Source organism: Pyrgilauda ruficollis, unplaced genomic scaffold (genome assembly GCF_017590135.1).
Source record: "Pyrgilauda ruficollis isolate IOZ18807 unplaced genomic scaffold, ASM1759013v1 scaffold12, whole genome shotgun sequence".
In the NCBI taxonomy this organism is placed as follows: domain Eukaryota; kingdom Metazoa; phylum Chordata; class Aves; order Passeriformes; family Passeridae; genus Pyrgilauda; species Pyrgilauda ruficollis.
In genome coordinates this window covers 18,357,874-18,374,447 of record NW_024510321.1, presented here as the reverse complement: position 1 = coordinate 18,374,447, position 16,574 = coordinate 18,357,874, and the positions used below count along the sequence as shown (strand labels likewise).

General features: G+C 38.2%; 1 protein-coding gene across 1 annotated transcript in view; it reads right to left on the bottom strand.

Moving 5' to 3' along the window:
* Window positions 1-3,691: 3,691 nt before the first annotated feature.
* Window positions 3,692-16,574, bottom strand: part of CUBN (cubilin) — a 144,072-nt gene continuing 131,189 nt past the window's right edge. The window contains exons 60-67 of the mRNA XM_041490048.1: window positions 10,873-11,087; window positions 9,722-9,884; window positions 9,065-9,273; window positions 8,273-8,420; window positions 7,974-8,155; window positions 6,662-6,827; window positions 4,646-4,881; window positions 3,692-4,247 (exon numbers count right to left, since the gene is read on the bottom strand). Of these exons, the coding sequence (XP_041345982.1) occupies window positions 4,140-4,247; window positions 4,646-4,881; window positions 6,662-6,827; window positions 7,974-8,155; window positions 8,273-8,420; window positions 9,065-9,273; window positions 9,722-9,884; window positions 10,873-11,087 (1,427 nt within the window). The 3' untranslated portion in view covers window positions 3,692-4,139. The remainder of the gene's footprint in view (window positions 4,248-4,645; window positions 4,882-6,661; window positions 6,828-7,973; window positions 8,156-8,272; window positions 8,421-9,064; window positions 9,274-9,721; window positions 9,885-10,872; window positions 11,088-16,574) is intronic.

Below are 16,574 nucleotides of genomic sequence, written 5' to 3'. Positions count from 1 at the left end.
TAATAAATACTTTAAACATTTATTTGTTAGCAATCCAGTTGTTTTTTATTGGGAACAATATAGTCAATCCCATGAATTTTTATTGCACTTCGTTTTAATTAGGACTGCAGAATAATTCTGCAATTTCAGTTCAGCAGTTGACAAAAACTAATTACACCAAATATGTTAATTTTGGTGCCTAGGATACATATCCTGTGTTATTATAGGAAATTGAGACACCTCCTCCTTTGCTTAATGAACCAATAGAAAACTGTTTTTCAGTCAAAATTGCTTTGTAAATTTAAATAAAATTAGCTACTCTTTTAAATTGACCAGAACCATGATTTCTAGTGTTTTAGCTCTATATCTTCTGTCTCCTTTACTTAAGTAACTATTATTGTAAGAATATCTCATTGTGGTATTATTTCTCATTTCTAAAGAACAGTCTTGCCACATGGGAAGGGCAATTAAAAACATAGTTATGGACATTTTAGTGCTTATTCTTCAAATCCTAGTCTTTGGAGGCTTACCATTCATATATAACTGCCTCATAAAATTACTTTTGTATAAGAATAAACATCTGTATTAACATACAGAAGAAGATTTACATGTAAAATAAAAACTTTTCACCTTCTAAAGCAGGCTTTAGAAGGTGAAAACCTGCACTTTCATTATCTGCTTTGTCATTGACAGAGGGAGGTTGTAGTCATGCAGTTATTACAATACAGACGTGCAGCATTCACAACAATGACATTATAAAATAGCAATGTGCACAGACATAAAAGCAAAGGTTTTCATGGCAGTGTTGTAAAATGAAGCTATATTTCTTGTTAAGTACAGATTTTGTCTTTTGAATTGTACACTGCAAAGAGCACATAGAAGTTTCATGGAATAATTACTTCCAGATTATCTGTTTGGTTCTGCTTTTTTGTGTTTGCTGTGCATTCATTTTAAAGCAAGTGTTTTAAATTGCTCCTTACCTTCCAAGACAGAAACATGGCTTAGCATCTGCTCTCTCCTCTAAGGACCTCCACTTTAATACTTTTGCAGTTGGTGTTTTTGTTGTGGTTCCTCATATAAAATGTTAGAGGACAGCAGTGGGTTACTTTGTTCCTTTGTTCCTTTGTTTTTTTAAAGAATGGGTTTGATAATATAATTTTAGACTTCGACTATTTTTGGCGAGAGTCAGTTGGGCTGGATCAATTCAACCTTGTACCAGCAGCTTCATTCAACAGTCTTCATGAGCACAAATTCTCTGCTGGGCTATTTGGGTTTTTTTCCCTCTAAATAGCCGCATGCATTTTGCTAATTTTCAAATAAAATTATGCATAGGTATTAAGTATTTCTAACATTTAAAGATGCACCAAGCATTAGTTAGTTATTGTTGGATTTAAAAAAAAACTTTAAAAACGCTCTTCCTCTCATTCATAGTGCTCTTTATTATTTTTTTATTTCCTGCAGAATTTCAATGATTTTATAAAATTTGATGATGTGACAGATCTTGCCAACAGCAAGTATTTATCGTATAAAAAATGTCCAAAAGCATTTAATTGCTTTAAAGTGAAACATGTTTTTTCTCTTCATGAAAGCAGCCTTTCTGAAGTATAGATTTCAGCAAACTCACCTTTTTAGCTGGAGTTCCCCTCAAGATCTTAAGGGCAAAGGTTGTGTTACCAGAGTGGCCTCAGGCGCATGCCAGGTCACCAGAGCACATCTCTGTACCAGTCCCTAGGTCAGCAGGAGACCTCAGTGCCGGAGCTTGGGGACTGCCGTGTCCTCGGGCAACTTGGTGTCCTTAAACTGTGTGACATGGGGTGACACCAGCCTCCAAAAGCCACTCATGACCTTCACTCATTAAAACCACAAACAAATTTCTGTTTGTCAGTTTCTGCTCTGTCACACCTGCAAAAATGCCAATGTTTAACCTGAGAACTCATTTCTGACAGGGCTGATCCACTTTTGGCAGGAGCAATGAATATACCACAGAACACTGCCTGTAGTGGCATGGAGCTGTTTGGAGGGACGTATCCTTCCCTTTCAAGTGTGGCTTCCAGCTGAGTTGTGCTCTGCGCTGGTGAAGTGCAGAAAATTACAACATTCTTGCAAACTGATTCTTGCTTAAAATCTGATATTTCCATGTCCAGCCACCTGGCAGCAAGTGACAGCATCCAGATCTTGAGGAGATTCTCTGCCAGCTGCAGATGTGGTGTACCAGCTACACCAAATCCATGGTGATTCACAGGAAGGTCAGAGCCACAATGGACATTCATGAAGCCTGGGATGCAGCATTCTACAGGGGAGAAATGCAGTTCTCCTCACCTCTGCAAGCAAACCACTCAATCCATGCTTGATTGTACTTGGAGTCTCTTACACATTGCTGTCTTTAGAATTTATTTTGTGGCTTTATCTTCAGACATTTCAGATGTTTCTTTACTGCTTGATATCCCTTGTAGGGAGTTTTAATAAACAATATGGACAAAGATTGTATCATCCTTTGACTGCAAGTACAGTGTCAGTTTGAGTGGACTCTCAGCAAAAGTTTTCTGGACTACTAATCTGAAAATATTTAATTTGATTATATGGTCTTTTATGTCTTCCTTTATTAGAGGAACTTTCTGGTTTTGCTAGCAGCTCAGTAGGACATAGCTGCCTCCCAGTTTCATCCCAATACAGATATTTCTGATTTTTCCATGTTATACTTAGGCATGTTAGCAGGAGCATCACCTATATATAAGGCTCAGTTTTTCTTAGTCCTTGGACAGTTATAATATGCTGGCTTACATCTCATTCTGTTGGCCAGTGGGACTTCACAGGTTTCTCCTTTTCTAAGTTATCACCTGAGGATTTTGGGTTGTATTTTATAGCTTGTCCCTTTTGACTGCTTTATTTTTCCTACACTTTATCTTAACAAGAATATCTGTTTAGCTGTTATAAAGTTTTGGAAGTATGTTTGTGGAATGATGGCTTTTTTGGCATTCACTGAGAAATCTTCAAAGAGTTCCTAGATTTTGTTAAAACTGCCACTTACACTTTAATATCCTTTCATAATTAATTGCTTCAATAACAACATTAAGGAACTGCTTTCACTGTAATTGTCTCTTTGTAATAGCTCTGAAATGATAGTCCCTGTTTCTTTTCTGTGGTGCAAATTTCTCTTGCCTGTCCATCACAGCTGACATTCAGGAAGTGGTCATTTGTTCTGGATTGTAACAAAAAATGCTTCATGGTGGAATCAGTGTCCTCTGTCCACCCTGCCAACAACATCTTTTATATATGATCTGTATTAGCCTGGGGGAGGGAAAAACTAATTGAACTCAAAGGTCAATTGATATTTTTATGTCTGCCCTATTCTGAAGTTATAGCTGTTTCATAAATGTCTAGGAAGTTGCCTAAAGGTTGACTAGAAGGGTGACATAGTTACTGAAAGCCTCAGAAGTTTTTTATATTCAGTTGTAAAATAGACTTTGAAGCTTAAAAATATAACTCAATAGGTATAACCACAGGTATCTGTATATATTGAACACAGGGTTCTGATCCTGAAATTACTCCTTAATCTGGTTAAAATTTAGAACCACATCATGCCCTTGCTGTGTTAACCTTCAGTGAATGCTCAAGTACTGATTTCAGCTGGGTTCTTATACCCAATTCACACTATTACTGAAAGCTCTTCAGCACAGTTATCTGTGTAAGTGGTTATAGGACAGGACAATTTTTTAGCAATTTCTGATTTTAGGTAATTTGAATAAAATTTAAGCTGATGTTTTCAGAGATGCTTGGGGCAAAACCACATAACTCTAGGGAACAAATTAAAGATGGCTTCTTGTCTTAGGTCCTCTCATCAACTTCATGTGTAATTTTTATCCTGGGTAATTAAATTTTTATAGCATTAATTATACAATTTAGAAATTATGTGGAAGAATATAAAAAACATTTAGCAAAACCTCCTTTTCCCAGTTGGGTAGGTAATAGTTTATTTACAGCACAATGGGAGATCAATGGTTTTTTTGACAGAACTCCAAATTCATAACAGCTACATTTACAGTAACTTTTAAAAGGCCTTACTTCAGTTGCAATTGTCATCACTGGATTTCAAACCTCTTATCATCTAAAGTCTTTTCAGTATAGCAAGGAATGGTAATATATTTCTCATAAGCAATGTTTTAGCTTGTCCAGCTTAACTGGAATCCTGATGGTAGAGTCACATATTCAGCATGAAATTTTATATAGACTTGATGAGATGTAGCAGTAAACGGAGCGATGCTTGTATCCTGAAATGAAATACAAGAAAAATTAAAAGCCTTATAGAACATCAAGATCCTTTGGCAGAGACAGTCAGAGAGTTACAACTGAGGCACAAATTGGATCACAGATTGACAGTTATCTCAGTAACTGTTCTAGTTACTGTTGTTGTGTTTCTCCCTCAGGATATTGCAAATATTAAAAACACAAATACAACGAAGTATGGAGCAAGCTTGTTTGATGCCTCCCACTAGATGTCACTGTACGGTCTGAGTTGGAAGGCTTCTGAGGCACCACACGCCTTTTGCCTTCACTTCCACTCATCTGTATGGAATTCATGTCAGAATTAGGGAAACGGTCCTGTACATGAAACAGTAAAAACTCCTTTTAAGCACTTCTGTGGTCACAGAGGGAAGGCACTACGTACCGTTCCACAGTAGGGCCCAGCGGGGGCATGGCTGGCGTCTGGCCCATTGTAGAGGATCAGATAGTTGCTGCTGCAGTCCCCTGGGTCATCGATGCTGATGAAATCAAAGTTCACTGTGACAATTCGTCCCTGGGGCACGGTAATGGCCCACTCGCAGTCAGTGTGGTTGTGGTAAGTCGCTGGGTACCTGGGGCTGGCAAACGAGCCGGTGGTGCCGTATAATGTTCCGCCGCATCCTGGAAGCAGACGCTGTTAATTGGCCTGGAAGGCTTCGTTTCACAAGGTAATACATGATGTGATACATTAGCACAGTATCACACTGAAAACCAGAGAGACCAGGAGCTGGGACAACTAACATGGCTAAGAACACTAATAAGGAATAAAACTGAGGCTCTAGCTTCAGCAGCCTAAGAATATGCAACGGGCATTAGACCATCACTGAATATTAAAACCAACACCACCCCTCCCAAATTCTTTGAAACAGGAACTGAAGTTTTAAGTCTGTGCCCCAGTTCAGTTCCCAGCTACTCAACTGGAGCTGAATTCACTGTGACTGTTCTTTGGCATGAAAAGTAGTGAATCCTCATGGGATAGAAAAATACAGAGAACAACTCAGAGAAATTAGGCATATTAAGTAAATCAAAGTCCATTTATGCCAAAATTCAGTCTTCAACAGTGGGCAGAAGCATATGACCTAGGAAAAATGCAAGTTTATAGAGGAAGAATGTGTAGGCCATGATCCAGATTACCCTCACAGTCTCCAAGAATTTTCAGCTTACAGCTCCCAGAGATGGCACCTTTCTATTTAATAATGTTTATCAGATGAAATTGTGTGGCCCTTGAATCCATGTAAATTTGTAGCATGCTGTGGGAAGGGGCTCCACAGTTTAACTGCATACTGTATCAAGAACTGTTTTGTCTCGTTTGTTATGAACGTACGAGCTCCTGGCTTTATATGACGACTGCTAGTTCTTCTATGGGAAAAGTCAAAGAACAGTTGATCACTATTTATCATCCAATATCACTCAATTTTACAGACTTCAGTAGATTCTTAACCAGATTAAAAAGTCTCAACATATCTCATACAGAAGCCACTTTTAATGTTGAGCCCTTTGTTATTTCTGATTTTTTATAAGAGGAAGAGACCGAAACTGTGCACATCATTCAATTTGTGTGTAAACTATAGATTTATACAGTGGCTGTCTATTTCTTTTCTCTTCCTTTCCCAACAATTTCTATCATTATGCCAGTCTAGTTGACTCTTAGTATACTTTTGTTTTCATGAAACTATTTTACTCCTAAGATCTTGTTGTTGACTACTGAAAATCAACTCAGTGCCCGTATTTTTGTAAGTAAGGTTAGGATTGTCTTTTTTTTACCACATTCTTTATTGACACTTTCCTACACTGAGCTTTCTCTGCCTTTCCATCACTGGATGACTCAGTACTGTATGGTTATTCTGCAGTACTTCTCATCTGAGCTTTCCTACCTCTAGTAACTCAGTGTCATGAAGAAACTAGACCCAGCTGTTCACCATTTCATAAGCCATTCATGAATGTGTCCATGATATAGTCACTACACAGCATTATAGGTAGTTTATTTTCATGGGGTAGCTTCCTGTCCTCTTCAGGCTTGGCTGTGCCTAGCTCCTCTGGCATATCACAAGTGGACTACTGGAGCAAGCTGAGTCACCACCAGCACCACCACTCTCTGGATCCCAAGGCAGATGTTCCTGGTATTTTCCAGCCTCTCACTGAAAGAAGATCTTTATCTTAAGTGGACTAAATCATCTGAGGTTCTAAAGTCAACATCAGGAGAGGGAATTGCTTCCATCTCGTAAAATGTCTTGCCCCAGTGGCCTTGAGGAGCAGCTACCTCTCTCTAGTGACTGAATAATGTGGACTGTGGGCTCTAGGGAAGGTATAAAGTGGTGATGAGGAAGGATCCAAAAAGAGCTGAATTCCATATTGCTGCATTTCCCTTCTATCTAGCATTATTTTGTAGCTACAGTCTTACCAGTTGATGATGAAGTCCAAGTAATTTCATATCCATCATGAACCATTGAAAAATCGCTCTTGAAACGAAGGTAGACAACATGGTTTTGGGGGAAGATGGGACTGGGCACAGTGTTTCCACAGAACCTGCCAAGTAGTGGTGATTGCGCATCACTCCCATTTCTGACCTTCAGGGAACACAAAAAATACTGTCAACATTAAATTGCTATGCAGTTATACACCAGCACAATTATTCATGGATACAAACAGAGGACAAACTAGGTAGTAACTTGCATGCATACTATAGCTGTCATTTTGATACTGCTATATTTCCTACCATATTCTTGTGTAGAAGGAAAAAGAGGCCATTAACTGGTCTGAGTTTTATAAGTAATTGCACAGAACAAGTATCATCAGAAACAGGCAGCTGAATGTTATAGTGTGTATATCTCCTAACTGAAAAAATTACTTGACTAGTAACTAAGATGTTCTTATGCAATTCAAGCCTATGTTCATGTTTTGCTTTTCATAAGAAATATTAATATTCCAGATGAAAATATTAGTTTTTTACCCTGCAGATTGCTCTTTTCCCCTGCTCTTTTCCCCTGTTACATTAAGACACAGATCATATTACATAGCTCAGATTTAATCTGATTTTTTTTTTCTGCACTCCAATAATACTGGTGCTTAGATCCATTTCTTGAGACAGTAAAGAGGATAGGAAAATAGAGCTAAATAATGATTTTGCCACAGACATCTGATTTTTGTCATCTGACCAGAGAACAGGGAAACGTGCAAGAATGAGGATTGTGTAGGAGGAAGATACACTTTTCACTGACACAAAGTATTTTGCAAGTTTCTTACAGTTGTCACTATAGTTTGTTGGTTTCTGTTTTGTTGGTTTTTGGGGTTTTTTTTAATTGCTTTTTTAGGAAAAAAAATCTTTCTTGAGAAACATGTCAAGCAGATGGAATCTACTGATGCAACAAAACCACTCAGATATATGGCTTTCTGTTCATTCATGGACGTTAGTATCAAACACAAACTATTCCAGATGACTCTGTTAACTGGGTAACCTCAACAAGAGCTAGGTAAGGATAGGTTAGCTGATAAAGAAACTATTTACTCACTGGGTTTGGACTTTCTAGGGTGTATTGTTTAGCTTCTTGCTATAACATCTAAGCATGTTTCACCATAAAACTCTGACAATAATTAGTCCCTAATTCAGTCAGTTCAACTCAGACTTAATCCAAACTTGATCCAAACATACTAATATCCTTTGAATTTAGCAGATTTTTACATAGGCTCACAAAATATGTATACTTGCATGATACCTCTAGGAAATCATGTGAACAGTGGATGCTGTCTTCCAAACTGAAAGCGTGGAAAAAGAGAGATATTGTGTGATTTGGGGGAGCTCGAAGAATGATAGAACAATCCATATTATTGGGGTGAAGACCAGGCCAGCCAGGGCTCTTCAGGTAACCAAATGTCTGATTATACTCTCTGCTGCAACCTTGAGACAGAAAACCAGAAACATGTAAGGATTTCAGCTCTCTGTATTGCATTTCAGTGTATGAAATAAACAAAGAGAATAGTAGGTAGATTTTTTGGGGCATTTCTTCAAACTTACCTGTAGCTTGATAGGAAAATCTGACTCCATTGTTAATCATATATTCATCTGACTTGAAAGTCACAATGGCAGTACGATCGTAAGAATAAAACTCAGGGACTGGAAAAGCTTCAGTGCCACAGAATCTATGGACTGACCCTTGGCTCTGCTGGAATTTAATACATCACAAGTTACTTAATGATATAATTCAGTTTTATATGTACTGAACTTAAGGTAAATAAATCTCTCAACACTTTCTATACCAATTATGAAATTGCATTTCAAATTTCTCCTGGAAATCACTTAATAATAGCTCAACATTTCATGTTGAATTATTATTAGGAACAAATAGAATATAAGAGCTATTCTCATGCCAAAATAAGATAGTATGAAAGAAGGTTTAGAATATGAGAGACATAAATATTGGGGTTTTTTTCTTGTGTTTTTTAACACTCTTCCTGGTATGAGTACTCATTTTTACTATGGTTCTTGGCTGAGAGGAAGCACAATAAAAACTTGCTGTGGGACAGTTTTTTCTGTCTGCTTGGTTTGGCAGCACTGGTATTTGATTCACCTGTGAAAAACTGTGTAACACTTGCCCAGGTCTTAACTCCATGTGTGCACAGAGTGCTTCTGAGAGGTCTGTGTACAGTTATCACATGTTAATTGGGGCTCAGTCAGTAATGCTTTGGATGTGCCCCTCACAGAGGATCATCAATGAATATATTACCAAATAGTAGGTTTCTTCTCTCTTTCCAAAGAGTGAAGGGAGCTGAATGGGAATGGGAATGGTATCTCCTGTAAATTCCTTACTGTTGGTGAATCGTGGAGCTCTAGGTAGTTCTGAGAGCAGTCCTGGCTGGAATGGAGGTGGAAGGCCTCTACCACCACCCTGACTTGCTGTTGTGGAGGGGCATCAATGATCCAAGAGCAGAGAGTAAATGGTGGATATTCATTTGGAAAATTAGGAGATGTTGCAGTAAGGGATGTAGAAGTTGCATTATAGATTCCTCCACACAGGCCTGTGTAAAACAGTAACAAATGCATCACAGAGTGAAAACTGGGTAAAACTATTTTTGGAGTAAAACGCAAATGGAGTTGAGTTTTGGATGGTATAATTTGTATTTGCCTTTGAGTCTCTAGAAGGAAAACAAAAAGCAAAATACATGCTAGTGGAATCAATATATGTCATCATACTCAAATAAATGTTTGTTTCCTATTTATTAACAATTTGTGAGCATTCCTGTTTTGTACTCTCAGACTGACAACCTCCTCCCAACCAGTTCATACCAAAGAGAATTGTACTGGGGTCAGGCTGTTTTTAGCTTGCCTGAAGATGCTGTGCTACTGATTATCTTTGCCCCTTCCTGAGACTTATGTCTAGAACAAATTTTGAGGTAGTATTTAAATAAGAATTTCAATAAAAAGAGTTATAACTATGTATATGCATACATATATATGTATACTTACGATCTGCTGCGGTGTAGGTGGCATTGAAACCCCTCCTTTCCACATAATTGTCTGTGATAAATTTCACTGTCAAGAAATTACGTGTAGAAAGAAAAGGAGCTGGCACTGCAGATCCACAGAATGTGCCAACTAAATTGGCATTTTCATTATCTCCATCATAAATCTGAAAGAAGCAAAATATATAAGCTACTAATAGTTTAGGCACAACAAACAAATAAAGAGAAATAAAATTCTCTGTCCCCTCCTTACATTACAATTTTGTTTACTTGAAAGTGCAGTGTGTTCTCTTGTGCTTTAACAGGATGTTCTTGATTACCATAATTATTCACTGCCATATTAACTATTCTGTTGGACAGGGTAAATCTGATTATGGAACATTCTGGTCCTGTCTCAGGAAATCTATCAAAAAATGATTACATTTTAATTTAGCACTCTCATTTCTTTATTATATGTAATCTCAAAGTGCTTTTCAGTGAGAAGATTGATTTTATTCATCAAAATGTGAATGAATTCCTTGTTTCATTGAGTATATCCAATGTTCAGCAGGATCTATAACATTCCTTGGTGGAGTTTGTTTAGCAGCATTCTGCTATCTGATGGTTTGTACGCTTATCTCCAAGAAAATAGCTTCTACAGGTGAGCACTGAGCACCAAGACTTGATAAAAAAAAGGGAAAAATTCTATTAATTGTAGTCCTTTCAAGCAACTGTGCATGTATATGCATAATTTCCCTCTGCCTGTGTCACTCCTGTCCAGAAATTATCAAAAATAATTCACTCTTCCTCACTGCTTTGTCTTCAATTTTTAATTTTTGATTTCTGTTTAGTTGATTCTGCTCAACTTCAACCTGATACTCTGAAGTATTACTTTACACCTATTTGAGTTTTGTTTTGTTTCTATTCTGTGAAATAAATACTCATTAAATGACCAGTCTAAGACCAGAAGTGTGTGTAATGTTAAAACTCTTACTGGTTTCCAGAAAGGCAGAATGACATCTGGTGTAGTAATCTAACCCAATGAAAAAATTTAATTATATTAAGGAATTTAATTTCTTCTTAGGATCATTTTCTATTAATTAAGTTAGCCTCATGGAGAAGGTAATGGATTGTATCTCACTGATATTTTCTTCTTAACATACTGAGCTGTCTTACTTTGACATAATCATATCGGCACATCCAAGCAGATTGTGCTTCAAGTTCAAATAAAGTGAAGGTGAGGTTGATCCGTTTGTTTTCAGGTGCAGTTATGATCCATACACATTCCAGATTTTTCTCATATCTTCTGGTCACATTGGAGATTGGAGGGCCAAAGGTAGAAGCTGAAGAAGCTGAAGCTGACAAGTAACCACCACAGCCATTCTGAGATCCTGTTAAAGAAGCAGAAGCTTTTTAACAGCAATTCCTGGCATTTGTTTAATCTCTAACTCTTTAATGTTAAGCCAGGAGCTTTTTATCTGTGCTACAGTATTTTACCATCCTGTCTTGCAAGGACTATCTGAGTGATTAAAAGATTTTCAACACAAAGAGAGACATGAATCACAATTAGATTTCATAGAATGAATTAAGAAAGGCTCATGTCTTTTGTTGAATATAAAAACAGTATTTACTTTGAAAGTGTAGCAATAGAAGTTTTTAAAAGGGACTGTAAGAAGACAGAGGGCAGCAATGAAACAGAAAAGCGTTGGTCTGAGGGCCTTTGAACGGGATCTTTGCTGGCCGCTGAGAATATTTAGTCAGTAGGGGGCACTGAGCTGTTGGCTTTGAAAATGTGATATAAAATCAAGTTGATTCTTTTGGCAATACAGGCGCATCCTAGAGGGATTGAATTTGGCAGCCTGACACTGTATTCACGAATCTAGCTAAAAGGGACTTCTGGAAGTGTTTTGCTTGGTGGGAACTTACAGCCCCTCTGAAATGCAGGCTGCTTTTCATTTGGTTCCCACAGACAGGGCTAAGTCCTTGACTTATTTACTGTGAAATTTTGAACTCAATAAAGTCAGTCACATTGAAAGAAATTACCTTTGGGGAAAAGCAGTTATTTATCACGTTGAATTCCCAACAAGCAAAAAACACAGATTATCTGCCAGGCATTTTTTTTTTTTTTTAAGTAGTTTGATTTCCAGAGGCTGGACTGGGCTAGTAAATATGATCATCAATTCATTTATTTCCTGCCCCAACCTCTATGAGCTCTCCTGGCCACTTATTTAACTCTGGAATATAAATCAAATATTGTTTTACTCTTGCTTTGGGGTTAGAGGAAGGAGTTTTTGTAAACTGCACAGAGCAGAGGAGTAACTGCAAGCCTGTTGTCTCCTGCAGCAAATCAATTTATGAGCATTCAATAACAAATGAAGATACAGCTGTGGCTAAGCAACACAAGAAGAGTTTCAGAATTTCATCTGTGTGTGTAAAATACACCTATCTGGCACATTCAGTGACTTCACCTTGACACGCTGATACATTTCCAGACATATAAAACTGTGCCTTACTTGAGCTACAGTATTACAAAAGATCATGCTGGTGAGAAATCAGCATCCAAGCATCAGGATTGCATCAGTAACCCGGGGCTTGCGAGACTGTAGTGGTTAAAGCAGAGTGACTAAGGCTGAAAGTTACCCTGCTCTACCAACCAAAGCCAGAAATACCCCACCCTGTAAAGCAATTTGCTTAAAAACAAAATCCTCATAACATTAGATTTCAGATCCCTTACAGTTAAAAAATGAACAGAAGAGACTTATTACAAAGTCAAAAAGTCAGAAATTAATAGAGTATAGTCCAGTTTTGTGGGCATTTAATGAAGTCAGAAACTTGGAAAAGTGTTAGCCAGTCATTCCAGTGCCACTGCAGAAAGCGAGAACAACAGCAGGGGAAATGTGAGCAATAAATCACATTCTCACAAATAGTCTGGGAAGGAGGAAAATGTCAGCCAGGAGGGTGCCTGGGCACAAGGAGTGCAGTTTTCCTATATTTTAATTTGTGTTCACCCTTCTGCGTGATTCATTCTATTCCTCTGAAACAATGTTATTGGGGCTGTCCCCTGCAAACAATTAAACATAACATTAAGCATATAAACGTCAATCCAACATCATAGTCTGACCATCCAACCCTGCAATGTTGAGTCTGGACTGAATATATGGGTCAGACACTGACAAAGCTCCCCTTCCCTTTTTCAAGGGAAAAATTGCAGAGATGCCAGTCAGACCATAGCAACATGAGTCAGGGAATTGCCACAGACCCATGCAACAAGAAGGCTCTCAGTGCTGCAGGAACATCCTTTTTTTGAATACTAAATGCCTGTACTTTTGCAGTAGTGAAATTCACTGCTAACTGTGCAGCCATAAAGACAGCTCTAATATAAAGACAAAAAATACACGTGGGTAAGCTCTGAGTGTACAGCATATGAAAAGGACCTGACAGAGAGAGAAGCAGGCCAAATTCCCATGATCAGAAAATTAATTCCAGCTAGTATAGTATAACCAGCAATATCATCTAAGGAGAGATAAATAACTGCAAATGTGATTTATACATAATAAAGGTGAAGTTTCACAATCCCCAGCCTGCTCAGCTGGGATACAGTCAGATGCTTACAGGACAGTACATTGTAAAGAACAGCTAAAGTGGAGGCTGACCAGATATCAACTAAACCTACATCAAGCCAAATAAAGAGGAGTCCTTTTTGAAAAATCCATCTTGGTGGTTTTCAGTGCTCATCAAAGTTACATCTGATTGCAGGCACTAGAAGTTACCCAATAGTGAAACTATGTGGATAAAGGGAACACCCACAAGTAAATGAAGAACCAGCTGCTTAACAGGGGGGAACTAAGAGAAACACTATCAGTGCATTTTAGCCCGGACACAACACATTGCTTTAAAAATCAGCACCACTTCTGAACAAAAGGCCAAAGAGTAGCCTGCAGGTCATTTTTAAAGGAAAGATATTCATCACTGGCTAACACAGCCAGAAACAAATGCAGCTAAAATCTAGGCAAAATCTGGGACTGAGAAGTCTGTTAAGTTGTAGAATAGACTCTTAGATATTAAAAGCTAAACTTGATTAAGAGAATGAGAAATGTACCTTATAGAACAATTTGTATGTCAGCAGATGGAGCAACTACATGGCTGTTTTGTTTCAGTCTTTGCTTTCTTATTTGAAATAAAAATCATAGGGCAATCTTGTTCTCATAAACTGTTTGCCAGAGAATGCAAATTATCAGAACTAGGGCACACACTGTCATCCCTAATTGCTTTTGGTGGGAAGCATTAGTGAAACTAAAAGGCTACAGGACTATTCAGAAAAGAAGGAATTGAAGGTTCCCTGTGGCAAACAAAAATCATTACAGCAGAGACCAAGCACATGTTTCTCTGTTAAGAGTTATGCCCTCTAGATATGGAATGAAGATGAAGATAAATCTTTGAAGCTTCCTGCCTTTGAAGTACAGCCAGGGGAAGGGTTCATTTATACAGGTATGGGTGCAATGAAAGGGTAAGTTACTGAATAGTTTGAAATCTATCAGAATCAGCTACACCACTGACATTTCAAAAGACAACAAAGCAATTTTGGTGTCTTTTCCTTCTTTTACAAATGAGCACCCTAAACAACTACTAGAAGGCTGCGAAGTTAAAAAAATTGTCTATTTCTGCTTGACAGTAATGAAAATTCCCTCCAAGACTTCTGACTCTCTTTTGTTTTCACCTAGAAGCATTCCTGGGAACTCTAGACTTCTCTCTGATCTGAACTAAAGATGAGTATAAGCAAAGATTAGTTCAGTTAAGACTAATTATTCTTTCTTGATGGGTCTTATTTCCAGTGCATGGGAGTGGCTGGACTTACTGAGGCTGTAACAATTAGCTCATACCTTGCTTGGATCATGGCTTCAAGCAGTAAGGCTCAGAAGGACAGGGCTGGAGTGAGGAACTTCACTCTTCCGTTTTGTCTCATGCTGATACTGAAGGTTGGTGAACCTTCTCAAGCATGGGCTGTTCCCATGTTCCCATGTTTGGCAATCATTGCACCAACGTTGTGATTTTGTGGGGCTGCAGGCCCTGTCCACAGAGCCTCTGAAAGCACAAGGCCCTTTAGAGTCCTTATCTAGCCTTTGTGCAGAAAAGCTTTTTGACTGGTGTGATGGCCTGGCAATGGTACCAGCAGTGACATTTAGGACTGTAAAGCCCCAGTATCCTGCTTTAGCCAGGTTTCACAAATGCAGTCAGATGAAATTTGTATCCTTAAGGTTCTTTGGACTGATATCAAATATAACAGTTCAGACATTCTCTGTGCCAAGCCTGCAAAACTCTGATTTATGTACTGTCCTATCCATCCCCTTGATGCTTGTCTGGGAGACCAGAGGCTGACATGCAGTCTTGCCTAATTCCAATACTTACTAACAGTGAATTTGTGTTCACATTTGGCACCACAGCTACTTAAGCCTTTGCAGATCTCTCTTGCAAATGAGAAATGTCTCCTCAATTTTTTTTCTTTTTTTTTTGTATGCACCAGAGGACAGGTTTTCAGCTGAAGAAGTCAGTCAAGACACTTCATGCCAGCAGAGTTCACCCACATTTTTGTGAAGCGCCATTAATCTGAATATCCCATCAGCTTTCAACCATTTAGTCACTACAAATATATGTAATTACTGTGTCTGAAAATAAGTTTTCCCCTCAATTTTTCAGATCACACAAAATTTTTATTTTAATGTCTGCTTTTCTTCTTATCTGTCCAATTTGAACATGCAAGCCCTTTCTATTTCTTTTGCTTTTTTTGCTTCACTGAAGATAGTCAAGCACTGTTTGGATGCAACCCTGTGCAATGTGCTCTGGGATAACCCTGCTTGAGCGGGGAGGTTGAAGCAGATGACCCACTGTGGTCCCTTCCAACCTTGCCCATTCTGTGACCCTGTGATTAATTAACTGACATTTCTGAGAGACATTTGTAGACTATCTCTCAGCTCACCAGTTGTATTCTTTTCAAAGACACCAAAGAGATGTATTTCAACACCACAAATGCTTTCTAAATTTAGTGAGATTTCAAGCTGGTGGATATCTGAAACCCAAAATACATTTAGAAACAGTCTGGGAATTGTGACTGATGATCTTATATTCTGTTCTTGTCACAGATGTTCTTATTTTCCTAGACTATAATAAGATCAAGAAAATATATGATTAGCCACAATTTATTCACTTATTTTAATACATAAAACTATCCATAAGTTATCCATGACAGTGTAATGAACTGTGTAATACTAATGGGTAATATATTTGGCAAAAATTGAATGAACTGAAAGCCCAAAGAAATTTCTGCCAGAAGATTTGTGACATTCAAACAATTTACTTCTCAGCTAAACCCTCTGCAGCACCAGGTCCTGAGTTCAGGTTGTATACCTTGAGATACACCCCTGGAAACCAGTCCTAAATGGGATGTGAAATCTCTGCAAGTCACTGCTGCTTTTCCAAAGGCATGAGAAAATACAACAGCATTCACATGCCACAGTCAAGGACACATTCTTCTAAGATCTAAGATTTTTTTTTTTTTTTTTGGTGCAGGAAGAAAAATTGGCAGGATTCAGCTGTGCTGAATGTTATGTGCTTTCCACACAACAGGCCATAACTGCTGCTGTCAGTGCAGGTGATTGGTCCCACCTACAGCAGGTACCAACATTAACTACATAAATCAGTGCAGTGAACTATTTCTGGTGGTATGAGAATTAAATATGGCTCACAAAAGGACTCCTACCCCTGGCCTATGCAACAGAATATCCAAAACAATATTTTGCACTTTATATTGTTCATTCAGAATTGCAAGGGCTTTTTCAGCAATTCTGAACAACCCAAAAAGACTCTGCAGCAACTGTGCATGC